Here is a 19,416-nt window from a genome sequence, read left to right as displayed (position 1 = left end):
CCTGACTGTGTCCTTTCTATGCCCTGACTGTGTCCTTTCTATGCCCTGACTGTGTCCTTTCTATGCCCTGACGGCAGGGGCGTTGCTAGGGTGGGAAAAGATCCGGGGCACGGGCCCCAATGCATTTGTATCAGAATTTCAGTAACCCCCTCACACGTGGTTGTGCCAATAACAACTTTACTGAGGGTATATACAGCTACAGAAACACCAGAGAAATCCTGACTTACATCCAGAGACTGCAGGTGACATGTCCACTTCACTATTAGGGTGGTGGGACACGTGACCTTTTGAACCCGTTTTTTCTCAAGCATTTTCAGTCTGTTAAAAACTCATTCGTTTTTGTCCGGTTTTCCCAATTATCTTAATTAAAAACGGACAAAAACGGATGGGTTTTCAAAAAACGGACTAAAACCTGGATCAAAACGCCACATGTGCTACCACCCTTAGGCCCGGCATCACCACGTCTCCTTCCTGTGGAGTTCACCGCACAGACATCTTATGTCCTTCATTGTCCCGAAATCTTGGTTCTCCGAAGTTGCGTTCACATGTTGCAGTTACAACTGCATCACAATCAGTTTTGAGAAGGTTTTAGGTGCAGTTTTATTATTTTATCAAGTGAAAGACATTTGTGGAGCAGGTTTCCCCTTTAATCTCAAATTCACCCATTCAGATCATGTCTTTCACTTGTTAAAGAAGCAAAACGGCACCTAAAACCCCCTCAAAGCTGATTGTGATGCAGTTGTAACTGCAACTTGTGACTGCACCCTGACAGTGTTGTCCTGCTGCTGCCCCTAACACTCTCCCAAAATACTGTAAGGCTGCGCTCACAGGTTTGCATCTCAACCAATACAAGACACCAGATGCTCTTATCCATCACATAACAATCACTGGAAACTCATGTGAGATCAAACCTAGGCTCTTCCTACTGCCACGTGTGAACACGCCCCAAGAAATGTCCCCACAGCCCCCCAGTAATGTCCCCCACACAGCCCCCCAGTAATGTCCCCCACACAGCCCCCAGTAATATCCCCCACACAGTCCCCCAGTAATGTCCTCCACACAGTCCCCCAGTAATGTCCTCCACACAGTCCCCCAGTAATGTCCTCCACACATCCCCCAGTAATGTCCTCCACACATCCCCCAGTAATGTCCCCCACACAGCCCCCCAGTAATGTCCCCCACACAGTCCCCCAGTAATGTCCCCCACACAGTCCTCCCAGTAATGTCCCCCCCTCAAGTAATGTCACCCACTCATCCCCCAGTAATGTCACCCAAACAGCTCCCAGTAATGTCTTCCAAACCCCCCCCAAGTAATGTCACCCACACATCCCATCAGTAATGTCCCCCACACAGTCTACCGTAATGTCCCCACACATCCATCCAGTAATGTCACCCAAACAGCTCCCAATAATGTCTTCCAAAGGCCCCCCCCCAAGTAATTTCACCTACACATTCCCTCAGTAACGTCCCCACACATCCATCCAGCTCGCCTGTAATGTCCCCACACAGCCCCCCTGTAATATCCCCAGTGATGTCCCCCCACAGCCTCCCTGTAATGTGCCCACACATATCCCCCTATAATGTGCCCCACACAGATCCCCCTGTAATGTGCCCCACACAGATCCCCCTGTAATGTGACCCACACAGATCCCCCTGTAATGTGCCCCACACAGATCCCCCTGTAATGTGCCCCACACAGACCCCCCTGTAATGTGCCCCATACAGATCCCCCTGTAATGTGCCCCACACAGATCCCCCTGTAATGTGCCCCACACAGATCCCCCTGTAATGTGCCCCACACAGATCCCCCTGTAATGTGCCCCACACAGACCCCCCTGTAATGTGCCCCACACAGACCCCCCTGTAATGTGCATCATACAGATCCCCCTGTAATGTGCCCCACACAGATCCCCCTGTAATGTGCCCCACACAGATCCCCCTGTAATGTGCCCCATACAGATCCCCCTGCAATGTGCCCCACACAGATCCCCCTGTAATGTGCCCCATACAGACCCCCCTGTAATGTGCCCCATACAGATCCCCCTGTAATGTGCCCCATACAGATCCCCCTGTTATGTGCCCCATACAGATCCCCCTGCAATGTGCCCCACACAGATCCCCCTGTAATGTGCCCCACACAGACCCCCCTGTAATGTGCATCATACAGATCCCCCTGCAATGTGCCCCACACAGATCCCCCTGTTATGTGCCCCATACAGATCCCCCTGTAATGTGCCCCATACAGATCCCCCTGTTATGTGCCCCATACAGATCCCCCTGTAATGTGCCCCATACAGATCCCCCTGCAATGTGCCCCACACAGATCCCCCTGTAATGTGCCCCACACAGACCCCCCTGTAATGTGCATCATACAGATCCCCCTGCAATGTGCCCCACACAGATCCCCCCGTTATGTGCCCCATACAGACCCCCCTGTAATGTGCCCCATACAGATCCCCCTGTAATGTGCCCCATACAGATCCCCCTGTTATGTGCCCCATACAGATCCCCCTGTTATGTGCCCCATACAGATCCCCCTGCAATGTGCCCCACACAGATCCCCCTGTAATGTGCCCCACACAGACCCCCCTGTAATGTGCATCATACAGATCCCCCTGCAATGTGCCCCACACAGATCCCCCTGTTATGTGCCCCATACAGATCCCCCTGTAATGTGCCCCACACAGACCCCCCTGTAATGTGCCCCATACAGATCCCCCTGTAATGTACCCCACATACAAATCCCCCTGTAGTGTACCCCACATACAGATCCCCCTGCAATGTGCCCCACACAGATCCCCCTGTAATGTGCCCCATACAGATCCCCCTGTAATGTGCCCCATACAGATCCCCCTGTAATGTGCCCCATACAGATCCCCCTGTAATGTGCCCCATACAGATCCCCCTGTAATGTGCCCCATACAGATCCCCCTGTAATGTGCCCCATACAGATCCCCCTGTAATGTGCCCCATACAGATCCCCCTGTTATGTGCCCCACACAGATCCCCCTGTAATGTGCCCCATACAGATCCCCCTGCAATGTGCCCCACACAGATCCCCCTGTAATGTGCCCCATACAGACCCCCCTGTAATGTGCCCCATACAGATCCCCCTGTAATGTGCCCCACACAGATCCCCCTGTAATGTGCCCCACACAGATCCCCCTGTAATGTGCCCCACACAGATCCCCCTGCAATGTGCCCCACACAGATCCCCCTGTAATGTGCCCCACACAGACCCCCCTGTAATGTGCCCCACACAGACCCCCCTGTAATGTGCCCCACACAGACCCCCCTGTAATGTGCCCCACACAGATCCCCCTGTAATGTGCCCCATACAGATCCCCCTGTAATGTGCCCCATACAGATCCCCCTGTAATGTGCCCCATACAGATCCCCCTGCAATGTGCCCCACACAGATCCCCCTGTAATGTGCCCCACACAGACCCCCCTGTAATGTGCATCATACAGATCCCCCTGCAATGTGCCCCACACAGATCCCCCTGTAATGTGCCCCATACAGATCCCCCTGCAATGTGCCCCACACAGATCCCCCTGTAATGTGCCCCATACAGATCCCCCTGTAATGTGCCCCACACAGATCCCCCTGTAATGTGCCCCATACAGATCCCCCTGCAATGTGCCCCACACAGATCCCCCTGTAATGTGCCCCACACAGACCCCCCTGTAATGTGCATCATACAGATCCCCCTGCAATGTGCCCCACACAGATCCCCCTGTAGTGTACCCCACATACAGATCCCCCTGTATTGTGCCCCATACAGATCCCCCTGTAATGTGCCCCACACAGATCCCCCTGTAATGTGCCCCACACAGATCCCCCTGTAATGTGCCCCATACAGATCCCCCTGTAATGTGCCCCACACAGATCCCCCTGTAATGTGCCCCATACAGATCCCCCTGCAATGTGCCCCACACAGATCCCCCTGTAATGTGCCCCATACAGACCCCCCTGTAATGTGCCCCATACAGATCCCCCTGTAATGTGCCCCACACAGATCCCCCTGTAATGTGCCCCACACAGATCCCCCTGTAATGTGCCCCACACAGATCCCCCTGCAATGTGCCCCACACAGATCCCCCTGTAATGTGCCCCATACAGATCCCCCTGTAATGTGCCCCACACAGATCCCCCTGTAATGTGCCCCACACAGATCCCCCTGTAATGTGCCCCATACAGATCCCCCTGTAATGTGCCCCATACAGATCCCCCTGTAATGTGCCCCATACAGATCCCCCTGTAATGTGCCCCACACAGATCCCCCTGTAATGTGCCCCACACAGATCCCCCTGTAATGTGCCCCACACAGACCCCCCTGTAATGTGCCCCATACAGATCCCCCTGTAATGTGCCCCACACAGATCCCCCTGCAATGTGCCCCACACAGATCCCCCTGTAATGTGCCCCATACAGATCCCCCTGTTATGTGCCCCATACAGATCCCCCTGTAATGTGCCCCACACAGATCCCCCTGTTATGTGCCCCATACAGACCCCCCTGTAATGTGCCCCATACAGATCCCCCTGCAATGTGCCCCATACAGATCCCCCTGTTATGTGCCCCATACAGATCCCCCTGTAATGTGCCCCACACAGATCCCCCTGTTATGTGCCCCATACAGACCCCCCTGTAATGTGCCCCATACAGATCCCCCTGTTATGTGCCCCATACAGATCCCCCTGTAATGTGCCCCATACAGATCCCCCTGTAATGTGCCCCATACAGATCCCCCTGTAATGTGCCCCACACAGATCCCCCTGTTATGTGCCCCATACAGATCCCCCTGTTATGTGCCCCATACAGATCCCCCTGTAATGTGCCCCATACAGATCCCCCTGTAATGTGCCCCATACAGATCCCCCTGTAATGTGCCCCATACAGATCCCCCTGTAATGTGCCCCATACAGACCCCCCTGTAATGTGCCCCATACAGATCCCCCTGTAATGTGCCCCACACAGATCCCCCTGTTATGTGCCCCATACAGATCCCCCTGTAATGTGCCCCATACAGATCCCCCTGTAATGTGCCCCATACAGATCCCCCTGTAATGTGCCCCATACAGATCCCCCTGTTATGTGCCCCATACAGATCCCCCTGTAATGTGCCCCATACAGATCCCCCTGTTATGTGCCCCATACAGATCCCCCTGTAATGTGCCCCACACAGATCCCCCTGTTATGTGCCCCATACAGACCCCCCTGTAATGTGCCCCATACAGATCCCCCTGTTATGTGCCCCATACAGATCCCCCTGTTATGTGCCCCATACAGATCCCCCTGTAATGTGCCCCATACAGATCCCCCTGTAATGTGCCCCATACAGATCCCCCTGTTATGTGCCCCATACAGATCCCCCTGTAATGTGCCCATATAGATCTTCCTATGTTCTCTCTCTTACCTCTCTCCTGCAGCTCCGTGCACTGCCGCCCCCTGCAGGTCATGTGATCGTGACATCATCACAGGTCCTGCAGGGAAAGCATGTAGGCTGTGTACTGTGCCTGTCTCATCACGATCTATGTCCAGAGGACATAGGATCGTGGTGAGAGAGGGGAAGATGCCCGGGCAGCGGGACTGATGTCCTGCTGACCCAGGGAGATCCGGGGCACCAGACAAAAGATCCGGGGCACGGGCCCCGGATCTTTTGATCTAGTGACGCCCCTGCCTGACGGTGTCCTTTCTATGCCCTGACTATGTCCTTTCTATGCCCTGACTGTGTCCTTTCTATGCCCTGACTATGTCCTTTCTATGCCCTGACTGTGTCCTTTCTATGTCCTGACTGTGTCCTTTCTATGCCCTGACTGTGTCCTTTCTATGCCCTGACTATGCCCTGAGTGTGTCCTGACTGTGCCCTGACTGTGTGCTTTCTATGTCCTTTCTATGTCCTGACTGTGTCCTTTCTATGCCCTGACTGTGTCCTTTCTATGCCCTGACTGTGTCCTTTCTATGCCCTGACTATGTCCTTTCTATGCCCTGACTGTGTCCTTTCTATGTCCTGACTGTGTCCTTTCTATGTCCTGACTGTGTCCTTTCTATGCCATGACTGTGTCCTTTCTATGCCCTGACTGTGTCCTTTCTATGCCCTGACTGTGTCCTTTCTATGCCCTGACTATGTCCTTTCTATGCCCTGACTGTGTCCTTTCTATATCCTGACTGTGTGCTTTCTATGCCCTGACTATGCCCTGAGTGTGTCCTGACTGTGCCCTGACTGTGTGCTTTCTATGTCCTTTCTCTGTCCTGACTGTGTGCTTTCTCTGTCCTGACTGTGTGCTTTCTCTGTCCTGACTGTGTGCTTTCCATGTCCTGACTGTGTGCTTTCCATGTCCTGACTGTGTGCTTTCCATGTCCTGACTGTGTGCTTTCCATGTCCTGACTATGCCCTGACTTTGTCCTTTCTAGGTCCTGACTGTGTCCTTTCCATGTCCTGACTATGCCCTGACTTTGTCCTTACTGTGTCCTTTCTATATCCTGACTGTGTGCTTTCTATGTCCTTACTATATCCTGACTGTGTCCTTTCTATGCCCTGACTGTGTCCTTTCTATGCCCTGACTGTGTCCTGACTATACCCCGACTGTGTGCTTTCTATATCCGGACTGTGTGCTTTCTATGTCCTTACTATATCCTGATTGTGTCCTGACTGTGTCCTTTCTATGTCCTGGCTGTGTCCTTTCTATGCCCTGACTATGCGCTTTCTATGCCCTGACTATACCCCGACTGTGTGCTTTCTGTGTCCTAACTATGACCTGACTGTGTGCTTTCTATGTCCTGACTGTGTGCTTTCTATGTCCTGCCTGTGCCCTGTCTATGTCCTGACTGTGTCCTTTCTATGCCCTGACTGTGTCCTTTCTATGCCCTGACTGTGTCCTTTCTATGCCCTGACTGTGTCCTTTCTATGCCCTGACTGTGTCCTTTCTATGCCCTGACTGTGTCCTTTCTATGCCCTGACTGTGTCCTTTCTATGCCCTGACTGTGTCCTTTCTATGCCCTGACTGTGTCCTTTCTATGTCCTGACTGTGTCCTTTCTATGCCCTGACTATGCGCTTTCTATGCCCTGACTATACCCCGACTGTGTGCTTTCTATGCCCTGACTGTGTGCTTTCTATGTCCTGCCTGTGCCCTGTCTATGTCCTGACTGTGTCCTTTCTATGACCTGACTGTGTCCTTTCTATGACCTGACTGTGTGCTTTCTATGCCCTGACTGTGTGCTTTCTATGCCCTGACTGTGTGCTTTCTATGTCCTGACTGTGTCCTTTCTATGCCCTGACTGTGTCCTTTCTATGCCCTGACTGTGTCCTTTCTATGCCCTGACTGTGTCCTTTCTATGCCCTGACTGTGTCCTTTCTATGCCCTGACTGTGTCCTTTCTATGCCCTGACTGTGTCCTTTCTATGTCCTGACTGTGTCCTTTCTATGTCCTGACTTTGTCCTTTCTATGCCCTGACTGTGTCCTTTCTATGCCCTGACTGTGTCCTTTCTATGCCCTGACTTTGTCCTTTCTATGTCCTGACTTTGTCCTTTCTATGTCCTGACTGTGTCCTTTCTATGTCCTGACTATGCCCTGACTGTGTGCTTTCTATGCCCTGACTGTGTGCTTTCTATGCCCTGACTGTGTGCTTTCTATGCCCTGACTGTGTGCTTTCTATGCCCTGACTGTGTGCTTTCTATGTCCTGCCTGTGCCCTGTCTATGTCCTGACTGTGTCCTTTCTATGCCCTGACTGTGTCCTTTCTATGCCCTGACTGTGTCCTTTCTATGCCCTGACTGTGTCCTTTCTATGCCCTGACTGTGTCCTTTCTATGCCCTGACTGTGTCCTTTCTATGTCCTGACTGTGTCCTTTCTATGCCCTGACTATGCGCTTTCTATGCCCTGACTATACCCCGACTGTGTGCTTTCTATGCCCTGACTGTGTGCTTTCTATGTCCTGCCTGTGCCCTGTCTATGTCCTGACTGTGTCCTTTCTATGCCCTGACTGTGTCCTTTCTATGCCCTGACTGTGTCCTTTCTATGCCCTGACTTTGTCCTTTCTATGTCCTGACTGTGTCCTTTCTATGTCCTGACTATGCCCTGACTGTGTGCTTTCTATGCCCTGACTGTGTGCTTTCTATGCCCTGACTGTGTGCTTTCTATGCCCTGACTGTGTGCTTTCTATGCCCTGACTGTGTGCTTTCTATGCCCTGACTGTGTGCTTTCTATGCCCTGACTGTGTGCTTTCTATGTCCTGCCTGTGCCCTGTCTATTTATAGATAATACACGTCACTCTCTGCTTTGTTGTCTTGTCCGGGTGCTCAAGTAGGATACAAGACCATCGAATAGATATTTAAGAAGACTTGGCACTCCTATTGGTTGCGTTTGAAAATTAGTGAGTTTTATTTCACAAGTGTATAGGCGTGGCAATCCCAAAATTTTACAACGTTTCGGTCTACATACGGACCTTCGTCAGGTACTATATACAGAAAACAAAGTGGATACAAATCAATAACAGTGGAATGGAAATATATACATAATATATACATAATATACATGAAAGTCGGAGATACATATAAGACGATAATGATGCGTTGTTGCCACCTGGCACATGATTGAGGTGAATCTTGTCAAAATTGTGCTCTCCTGGAGTTTCTTGCCAAGGTCAGCGAGCATGAACTACAGCTCCTGGATATGTGGGATAAACCTCATGAGTCTACATTTAAAGACCTAGGGATAGGTCCTACCCAACGGTGACCCGGTTGCTGTGGGTGCTTGGGTATGGCCCATCATGTGGTATATACATAGCAGTATACTGGAGGGTACAGTCTAAAGTGGGCACAGCGGTATGCAATATAATGATACATATTAGATATACAGAACGGTTAGGCTCAGGCATTGAATACTCTCTAGGTCAATTAAGCTCAGGTTCTCTATACTTACCGGATTGCATGGTATACAGATAAGAAGAAAGTGGATAGTTTTAGGCTTTGCGGCACTATGGCCGCTGCAGCGCTGGAGAGGGGGTAGCGGAGGTCCGCTGTGGAGAAAAGCGCTGGCGTTCTGGGGCGATCGCTGTGGTATATAAAGCAGCGGACCGGAAACCGGAAGTGACGTTCCGGCTTCAGCTGTTGGTCGCTTGCGTTCCAGAGTGGAACGCGGAAGATTATCTAGACAAATCAGCGATCGCACGGGGAACGGAGCTGGAGGTAAAGAAAGAAGGTATGGGCTATGTAAATGTATGTTGTGTAAAGAGGAACTGTGTATAGAGTGTAGATAGTGTGTCTGTGAATGACATTTAATGTAGATGTAGAAAAGAAGAAGTAGTGTACTGCATAGATGCTGGAGAGCCAGAGGGAGTGTTCTGCGTGTGGTCAAAGATTATGTTTGTCACCAGTGTATGTATGATGTATATTTCTATGTGTCGAGAGTATGTCCGTGTGTGGTGTATAGAAAGAGGGGGAAGGAGAGGAATATATACCTATTGCAATGCGGTCTTCAAGTATTCAGGGAATCTGAAAAGAAACAAAGTATAATTAGTGAGTGTGAGATCACAGAGGTTAATGCATATTTTGTATCTCGTATTCCCTGTTGAGCCCATTGGGAGACATTGCATTGAGGCGATGTATCCAAAAGGCTTCTCGTCTCAATAGTTGCTTGATCCTGTTGCCTCCTCGCCTAGGTACAGGTACATGTTCTACCACCTGGAATCTTAGTTGGGAGATCTTGTGTTTAGCTTGGGCGAAATGGTAAGGAAGGGGTAGTAGGAGCTTGTTGCACCGTATGTCAGATTTATGCTTGGATATACGGTCCTTAATGTGCTGGACTGTTTCACCTACATATACTAGGCCACATGGGCACTTGATAACGTAGACTACAAATGATGAGTTACAGGTGAAGTAATCTTTAATGGGGTACGTCGTGCCAGTTCTGGGGTGGGATATTTTATCTCCCCTCAGCACATTATTGCATTGTGAGCAATTGAGGCAAGGAAAGGTGCCATATTTGGGTGTAGACAGGAATCGTTGTCCTGTTTTGTTCTTGGAGGAACCTTCGTCCGCTTTCACCAATCTATCTCTTAGATTGGGCAGACGTTTAAAGCAGGGGCGAAATTGTCGCGTGAATTCAGGTATAGAGGGATGACTATTGGAAAGTATTGACCAGTGTTTGCGTATACTCTTGTGTAACTTGAATATTGTAGGGTGGTATTGGTGGATAAAATTGATACATGGTTCCTTCTTAGTTTCCTGTCTCTCCTTGTGTTCCTGTGTTTTTAGTACGTGTTCAGGATAGCCACGTGTTCTGAATTTGTCACGCATCTCTTGGAGACGTGTTTCTCTTTGTGTGGAGTCGGAGACTATCCTGTGGACCCTCTGCATTTGGGAATTCGGTAAGGCTCTTTTACAGGGATTGGAGTGACAGCTAGAGTAGTGTAGTAGGCTGTTCCTGTCTGTGGGTTTGGTGTACAAATCACTCGAAAGTCTGCCTAGTGTGTCTTTGATAATGGTGGTGTCTAAGACACACTAGGCAGACTTTCGAGTGATTTGTACACCAAACCCACAGACAGGAACAGCCTACTACACTACTCTAGCTGTCACTCCAATCCCTGTAAAAGAGCCTTACCGAATTCCCAAATGCAGAGGGTCCACAGGATAGTCTCCGACTCCACACAAAGAGAAACACGTCTCCAAGAGATGCGTGACAAATTCAGAACACGTGGCTATCCTGAACACGTACTAAAAACACAGGAACACAAGGAGAGACAGGAAACTAAGAAGGAACCATGTATCAATTTTATCCACCAATACCACCCTACAATATTCAAGTTACACAAGAGTATACGCAAACACTGGTCAATACTTTCCAATAGTCATCCCTCTATACCTGAATTCACGCGACAATTTCGCCCCTGCTTTAAACGTCTGCCCAATCTAAGAGATAGATTGGTGAAAGCGGACGAAGGTTCCTCCAAGAACAAAACAGGACAACGATTCCTGTCTACACCCAAATATGGCACCTTTCCTTGCCTCAATTGCTCACAATGCAATAATGTGCTGAGGGGAGATAAAATATCCCACCCCAGAACTGGCACGACGTACCCCATTAAAGATTACTTCACCTGTAACTCATCATTTGTAGTCTACGTTATCAAGTGCCCATGTGGCCTAGTATATGTAGGTGAAACTGTCCAACACATAAAGGACCGTATATCCAAGCATAAATCTGACATACGGTGCAACAAGCTCCTACTACCCCTTCCTTACCATTTCGCCCAAGCTAAACACAAGATCTCCCAACTAAGATTCCAGGTGGTAGAACATGTACCTGTACCTAGGCGAGGAGGCAACAGGATCAAGCAACTATTGAGACGAGAAGCCTTTTGGATACATCGCCTCAATGCAATGTCTCCCAATGGGCTCAACAGGGAATACGAGATACAAAATATGCATTAACCTCTGTGATCTCACACTCACTAATTATACTTTGTTTCTTTTCAGATTCCCTGAATACTTGAAGACCGCATTGCAATAGGTATATATTCCTCTCCTTCCCCCTCTTTCTATACACCACACACGGACATACTCTCGACACATAGAAATATACATCATACATACACTGGTGACAAACATAATCTTTGACCACACGCAGAACACTCCCTCTGGCTCTCCAGCATCTATGCAGTACACTACTTCTTCTTTTCTACATCTACATTAAATGTCATTCACAGACACACTATCTACACTCTATACACAGTTCCTCTTTACACAACATACATTTACATAGCCCATACCTTCTTTCTTTACCTCCAGCTCCGTTCCCCGTGCGATCGCTGATTTGTCTAGATAATCTTCCGCGTTCCACTCTGGAACGCAAGCGACCAACAGCTGAAGCCGGAACGTCACTTCCGGTTTCCGGTCCGCTGCTTTATATACCACAGCGATCGCCCCAGAACGCCAGCGCTTTTCTCCACAGCGGACCTCCGCTACCCCCTCTCCAGCGCTGCAGCGGCCATAGTGCCGCAAAGCCTAAAACTATCCACTTTCTTCTTATCTGTATACCATGCAATCCGGTAAGTATAGAGAACCTGAGCTTAATTGACCTAGAGAGTATTCAATGCCTGAGCCTAACCGTTCTGTATATCTAATATGTATCATTATATTGCATACCGCTGTGCCCACTTTAGACTGTACCCTCCAGTATACTGCTATGTATATACCACATGATGGGCCATACCCAAGCACCCACAGCAACCGGGTCACCGTTGGGTAGGACCTATCCCTAGGTCTTTAAATGTAGACTCATGAGGTTTATCCCACATATCCAGGAGCTGTAGTTCATGCTCGCTGACCTTGGCAAGAAACTCCAGGAGAGCACAATTTTGACAAGATTCACCTCAATCATGTGCCAGGTGGCAACAACGCATCATTATCGTCTTATATGTATCTCCGACTTTCATGTATATTATGTATATATTATGTATATATTTCCATTCCACTGTTATTGATTTGTATCCACTTTGTTTTCTGTATATAGTACCTGACGAAGGTCCGTATGTAGACCGAAACGTTGTAAAATTTTGGGATTGCCACGCCTATACACTTGTGAAATAAAACTCACTAATTTTCAAACGCAACCAATAGGAGTGCCAAGTCTTCTTAAATATCTGTGCCCTGTCTATGTCCTGACTGTGTCCTTTCTATGCCCTGACTGTGTCCTTTCTATGCCCTGACTGTGTCCTTTCTATGCCCTGACTGTGTCCTTTCTATGCCCTGACTGTGTCCTTTCTATGTCCTGACTGTGTCCTTTCTATGTCCTGACTGTGTCCTTTCTATGTCCTGACTGTGTCCTTTCTATGTCCTGACTGTGTCCTTTCTATGCCCTGACTGTGTCCTTTCTATGCCCTGACTGTGTCCTTTCTATGTCCTGACTGTGTCCTTTCTATGTCCTGACTGTGTCCTTTCTATGTCCTGACTGTGTCCTTTCTATGTCCTGACTGTGTCCTTTCTATGTCCTGACTGTGTCCTTTCTATGTCCTGACTGTGTCCTTTCTATGTCCTGACTGTGTCCTTTCTATGTCCTGACTGTGTCCTTTCTATGTCCTGACTGTGTCCTTTCTATGTCCTGACTGTGTCCTTTCTATGCCCTGACTGTGTGCTTTCTATGTCCTGCCTGTGCCCTGTCTATGTCCTGCCTGTGCCCTTTCTATGACCTGACTGTGTCCTTTCTATGCCCTGACTGCGTGCTTTCTATGCCCTGACTGTGTCCTTTCTATGCCCTGACTGTGTCCTTTCTATGCCCTGACTGTGTCCTTTCTATGCCCTGACTGTGTCCTTTCTATGCCCTGACTGTGTCCTTTCTATGCCCTGACTGTGTGCTTTCTATGCCCTGACTGTGTGCTTTCTATGCCCTGACTGTGTGCTTTCTATGCCCTGACTGTGTGCTTTCTATGCCCTGACTGTGTGCTTTCTATGCCCTGACTGTGTCCTTTCTATGCCCTGACTGTGTCCTTTCTATGCCCTGACTGTGTCCTTTCTATGCCCTGACTGTGTCCTTTCTATGCCCTGACTGTGTCCTTTCTATGCCCTGACTGTGTCCTTTCTATGTCCTGACTGTGTGCTTTCTATGCCCTGACTGTGTGCTTTCTATGCCCTGACTGTGTGCTTTCTATGCCCTGACTGTGTGCTTTCTATGCCCTGACTGTGTCCTTTCTATGCCCTGACTGTGTGCTTTCTATGCCCTGACTGTGTCCTTTCTATGCCCTGACTGTGTGCTTTCTATGCCCTGACTGTGTGCTTTCTATGCCCTGACTGTGTCCTTTCTATGTCCTGACTGTGTGCTTTCTATGCCCTGACTGTGTCCTTTCTATGCCCTGACTGTGTCCTTTCTATGCCCTGACTGTGTCCTTTCTATGCCCTGACTGTGTCCTTTCTATGCCCTGACTGTGTCCTTTCTATGCCCTGACTGTGTCCTTTCTATGCCCTGACTGTGTCCTTTCTATGCCCTGACTGTGTCCTTTCTACGCCCTGACTGTGTCCTTTCTACGCCCTGACTGTGTCCTTTCTATGCCATGACTGTGTCCTTTCTATGCCATGACTGTGTCCTTTCTATGCCATGACTGTGTCCTTTCTATGCCCTGACTGTGTCCTTTCTATGCCCTGACTGTGTCCTTTCTATGCCATGACTGTGTCCTTTCTATGTCCTGACTGTGTCCTTTCTATGTCCTGACTGTGTCCTTTCTATGTCCTGACTGTGCCCTTTCTATGCCCTGACTGTGTCCTTTCTATGTCCTGACTGTGCCCTGACTGTGTCCTTTCTATGCCCTGACTGTGTGCTTTCTATGTCCTGACTATGCCCTGACTGTGTCCTTTCTATGCCCTGACTGTGTGCTTTCTATGCCCTGACTGTGTGCTTTCTATGCCCTGACTGTGTGCTTTCTATGCCCTGACTGTGTGCTTTCTATGCCCTGACTGTGTGCTTTCTATGCCCTGACTGTGTGCTTTCTATGCCCTGACTGTGTGCTTTCTATGCCCTGACTGTGTGCTTTCTATGCCCTGACTGTGTGCTTTCTATGCCCTGACTGTGTGCTTTCTATGCCCTGACTGTGTGCTTTCTATGCCCTGACTGTGTGCTTTCTATGCCCTGACTGTGTGCTTTCTATGCCCTGACTGTGTGCTTTCTATGCCCTGACTGTGTGCTTTCTATGCCCTGACTATGCCCTGACTGTGTGCTTTCTATGCCCTGACTGTGTGCTTTCTATGCCCTGACTGTGTGCTTTCTATGCCCTGACTGTGTGCTTTCTATGCCCTGACTGTGTGCTTTCTATGCCCTGACTGTGTGCTTTCTATGCCCTGACTGTGTGCCCTCTATGCCCTGACTGTGTGCTTTCTATGCCCTGACTGTGTGCTTTCTATGCCCTGACTGTGTGCTTTCTATGCCCTGACTGTGTGCTTTCTATGCCCTGACTGTGTGCTTTCTATGCCCTGACTGTGTGCTTTCTATGCCCTGACTGTGTGCTTTCTATGCCCTGACTGTGTCCTGATGACATTAACGACAATGCAGTAAAAATATGGAGTTTTATTATTTGTGAAAAAAAGTGATGTTTTAACAAAAATTAATAACCAATGGGTTTCGTTTAGAGCTTTATCGGAGACTCAGACATACAAAACCCAGTGGGAAATGAACCTGAGCCGGACTCCGCGGTTACAGGTTGTCCATGTTTCTTACCTTCTATGCAGCATCGGGAGCTGTTGGATGAGCTTGGGTCGTAAGGCGGAGTGTCGATGTTTGGGATGGTCAGGCAGTGCTGCACGTCCAGTCTGTTCGGTTTTCCAAATCCCAGTGCCATGCCAGGACGCCTGAAAACCTTTGTACGTTCACAAATGCAGTCAGACATCAAGCAGTAAGTTCCTCTATAATCTGTAGTTCCACAAACCGTCTAAAAAATACAAGAAATGTAGAGTTTTTACAATCCTGTAATTCTATCATAGGAGATACCTGTGATTCCCGAGAGATGAGCAAGAGAAGGAGAAATCTGCAGGTAAAGCTCAGACGTGAGGAGAGAACTGTCAGTGGTGCACTACCATTAGAAGAAGAGAACTGCCTGTGCTACTCGGACACATGAGGAGGAGAGAACTGCATGTAGAGCTGAGAAATGAGTGTAGAGCTCAGCAGCCTGACCCAACCCTACATCTCTTCAGTGTCCACAGAATACAGGAAAAGACACTACTGTGGGGTCCATGGAGGGCGCAGCAGCTGGGGATGTGTATGGGTGTCAGCGCTATGGACATGGGTGACATGGGCTCTGCTGCTACTGGTAACACTCCTAGGCCTATGTTACCCAATACTGATAGTAGATTGGTAGCATCTGAGAGCAGACAAAGAGACTTTCCTGTTCTCCCACTCGTCTAACAATCCTCATTTTCTCAACTTTCTATTAACTCTTATGATTGAAACTAGAGAACATCACTTCAGCAGGAAGTGTAAAGCTCAGCCATTTTTTTAAATAAAAACACTCCGCCTCCATGTGATGGACGTGAGGAACCATAGGACTGCACTGGCATCTCCTCCTGAGACCTGGACTCCACCAGCTTCTCCAGCTGAGCCTTGGATTGCAGCGGCATCTCCTGCTGAGCCTTGGACTGCAGCGGCATCTCCTGCTGAGCCTTGGACTGACTTATCATCTCCTGCTGAGCCTTGGACTGCACCAGCATCTCCTGCTGAGCCTTGGACTGCAGCAGCATCTCCTGCTGAGCCTTGGACTGCAGCGGCATCTCCTGCTGAGCCTTGGACTGACTTATCATCTCCTGCCGAGCCTTGGACTGCACCAGCATCTCCTGCTGAGCCTTGGACTGCACCGGCATCTCCTGCTGAGCCTTGGACTGCACCGGCATCTCCTGCTGAGCCTTGGACTGCACCGGCATCTCCTGCTGAGCCTTGGACTGCACCGGCATCTCCTGCTGAGCCTTGGACTGCAGCGGCATCTCCTGCTGAGCCTTGGACTGCAGCGGCATCTCCTGCTGAGCCTTGGACTGACTTATCATCTCCTGCCGAGTCTTGGACTGCAGCGGCATCTCCTGCTGAGCCTTGGACTGCAGCGGCATCTCCTGCTGAGCCTTGGACTGCAGCGGCATCTCCTGCTGAGCCTTGGACTGCAGCGGCATCTCCTGCTGAGCCTTGGACTGCAGCGGCATCTCCTGCTGAGCCTTGGACTGCAGCGGCATCTCCTGCTGAGCCTTGGACTGCAGCGGCATCTCCTGCTGAGCCTTGGGCTGCAGCGGCATCTCCTGCTGAGCCTTGGGCTGCAGCGGCATCTCCTGCTGAGCCCTGGGCTGCACCGGCAACTGCTGCTGAGCCCTGGGCTGCACCGGCAACTGCTGCTGAGCCCTGGGCTGCACCGGCAACTGCTGCTGAGCCCTGGGCTGCACCGGCAACTGCTGCTGAGCCCTGGGCTGCACCGGCAACTGCTGCTGAGCCCTGGGCTGCACCGGCAACTGCTGCTGAGCCCTGGGCCGCACCGGCAACTGCTACTGGGCCCTGGGCCGCACCGGCAACTGCTGCTGAGCCCTGGGCCGCACCGGCAACTGCTGCTGAGCCCTGGGCCGCACCGGCAACTGCTGCTGAGCCCTGGGCCGCACCGGCAACTGCTGCTGAGCCCTGGGCCGCACCGGCAACTGCTGCTGAGCCCTGGGCCGCACCGGCAACTGCTGCTGAGCCCTGGGCCGCACCGGCAACTGCTGCTGAGCCCTGGGCCGCACCGGCAACTGCTGCTGAGCCCTGGGCCGCACCGGCAACTGCTGCTGAGCCCTGGGCCGCACCGGCAACTGCTGCTGAGCCCTGGGCCGCACCGGCAACTGCTGCTGAGCCCTGGGCCGCACCGGCAACTGCTGCTGAGCCCTGGGCCGCACCGGCAACTGCCGCTGAGCCCTGGGCCGCACCGGCAACTGCCGCTGAGCCCTGGGCCGCACCGGCATCTACTGCTGAGCCCTCTACTGTGCCTTCCTCTCCTGCTGAGCCCTGGACTGCCCCAACATATCCTGCGGAGCCTTGGATGGCGGCAGCATCTCCTACTGGGCTCTGCACTGCAGCAGCATCTAATGCTTAGCCCTGTACTGCACTGGCATCTACCGCTGAGCCGTGGACTGCACCAGCAACTTCTGCTGAAGCCTGAACTGCACTGGCCTCTGCTGCTGAGCCCTGGCCTGCCTCAGCATCTCCTGCTGTGCCCTGGACTGCAGCGGCATCTCATGCTGTGCCCTGTACTGCAGCAGCATTTCCTGCTGTGCCCTGGACCGCAGCAGCATCTCCTGCACTGGGAGTGCAGCATTGAAAGCGACCTAGTGTAGAGCAGCAGAGGTGACTGAGAGGTGGGGAAAGTGCAGATTATAATACATATTACAAAGTATTGAAAAGTACAGAAAAAATACCAAAGGTTTGATGCCTCGAGCAACCCTGATCTCCAGTCCAGTCCAGAAGACCAGTCACAGGTCCTCATTAGCGCTGTCAATGTATTTACTCCCTAGCGGAGATGTTATCCTGCACTGTAAGGGTCTCTTACATGAGGCATTAACTTGTCATCTGTAGAATACTGGCACCAGGTCTGACCTGCCACAGATATCATTCCCTCACTCCAGTGCTAAGAGATCAGAACCTCATGTCATGGATCGGGTCAAGGATTATGAAGACTCCATCCCACCCGGATGCGATCAACTCTGCTTCTGTGGGCAGATGCTCAATAAAGAGCCAGATAGTTACCGGTTTCCATTTTCCACCAAGTCTTCCTTGTCATAGTACAATCTGTCACCCTGCCCCGTGTCTGAAGCTCCACTGGATTGGACTCATCTCACAAATACTTCATATTTTATAGAGAACTAGCTGTAGATTCTGGCGTTATCTGTGATAGGACATAACTGCTCTTAGCTATAACAAAATAGAATGGGTTAAATATTTTATGTGTATCTTTCTCTCGCTCTCTCTGACCATCTCTTTCGGTGACTGTCTCTGGATGTCTCTTTCGGTGACTGTCTCTGGCCGTCTCTTTCGGTGACTGTCTCTGGCCGTACATACACTAAGATACACAGATACATACATACACATACACTTACATACACATAGATGCACAGATACATACATACATACATACACTTACATACACTTACATACACATAGATACACAGATACATATATACATACATACACTTACATACACATAGATACACAGATACATTCATACATACAAATACATACACTTACATACACATAGATACACAGATGCATGCATACATACATACACTTACTTACACTTACATACACATACATACACAGATGCATACATACATACACTTACTTACACTTACATACACATACATACGCAGATACATACATACATACAAATACATACACTTACATACACATACATACGCAGATACATACATACATACAAATACATACACTTACATACACATAGATGCACAGATACATACATACATACATACATACGCTTACATACACATAGATACACAGATACATACATACATACAAATACATACACTTACATACACATAGATGCACAGATACATACATACATACATACATATACATACACTTACATACACATAGATGCACAGATACATACATACATACATACGCTTACATACACATAGATACACAGATGCATATATACATACACTTACAAACACATAGATACACAGATGCATACATACATACAAATACATACACTTAGATACACAGATGCATACATACATACAAATACATACACTTACATACACATAGATACACAGATACATACATACATACAAATACATACACATAGATACACAGATGCATACATACATACAAATACATACACTTACATACACATAGATACACAAATACATACATACACTTACATACACAGATACATACATACACTTACAT

General features: G+C 49.7%; 1 protein-coding gene across 1 annotated transcript in view; it reads right to left on the bottom strand.

Moving 5' to 3' along the window:
* LOC140108473 (tyrosinase-like) overlaps nt 1-19,416 on the bottom strand; it is a 104,678-nt gene that overhangs the window by 33,016 nt on the left and 52,246 nt on the right. Inside the window, exon 3 of the mRNA XM_072131765.1 lies at nt 15,208-15,418. Within this exon, the coding sequence (XP_071987866.1) occupies nt 15,208-15,418 (211 nt within the window). The remainder of the gene's footprint in view (nt 1-15,207; nt 15,419-19,416) is intronic.

Source organism: Engystomops pustulosus, unplaced genomic scaffold (assembly GCF_040894005.1).
Source record: "Engystomops pustulosus unplaced genomic scaffold, aEngPut4.maternal MAT_SCAFFOLD_138, whole genome shotgun sequence".
Classification (NCBI taxonomy): domain Eukaryota; kingdom Metazoa; phylum Chordata; class Amphibia; order Anura; family Leptodactylidae; genus Engystomops; species Engystomops pustulosus.
Note: the sequence above shows the minus strand (reverse complement) of the source record. Positions and strands in the feature narration are given on the sequence as shown.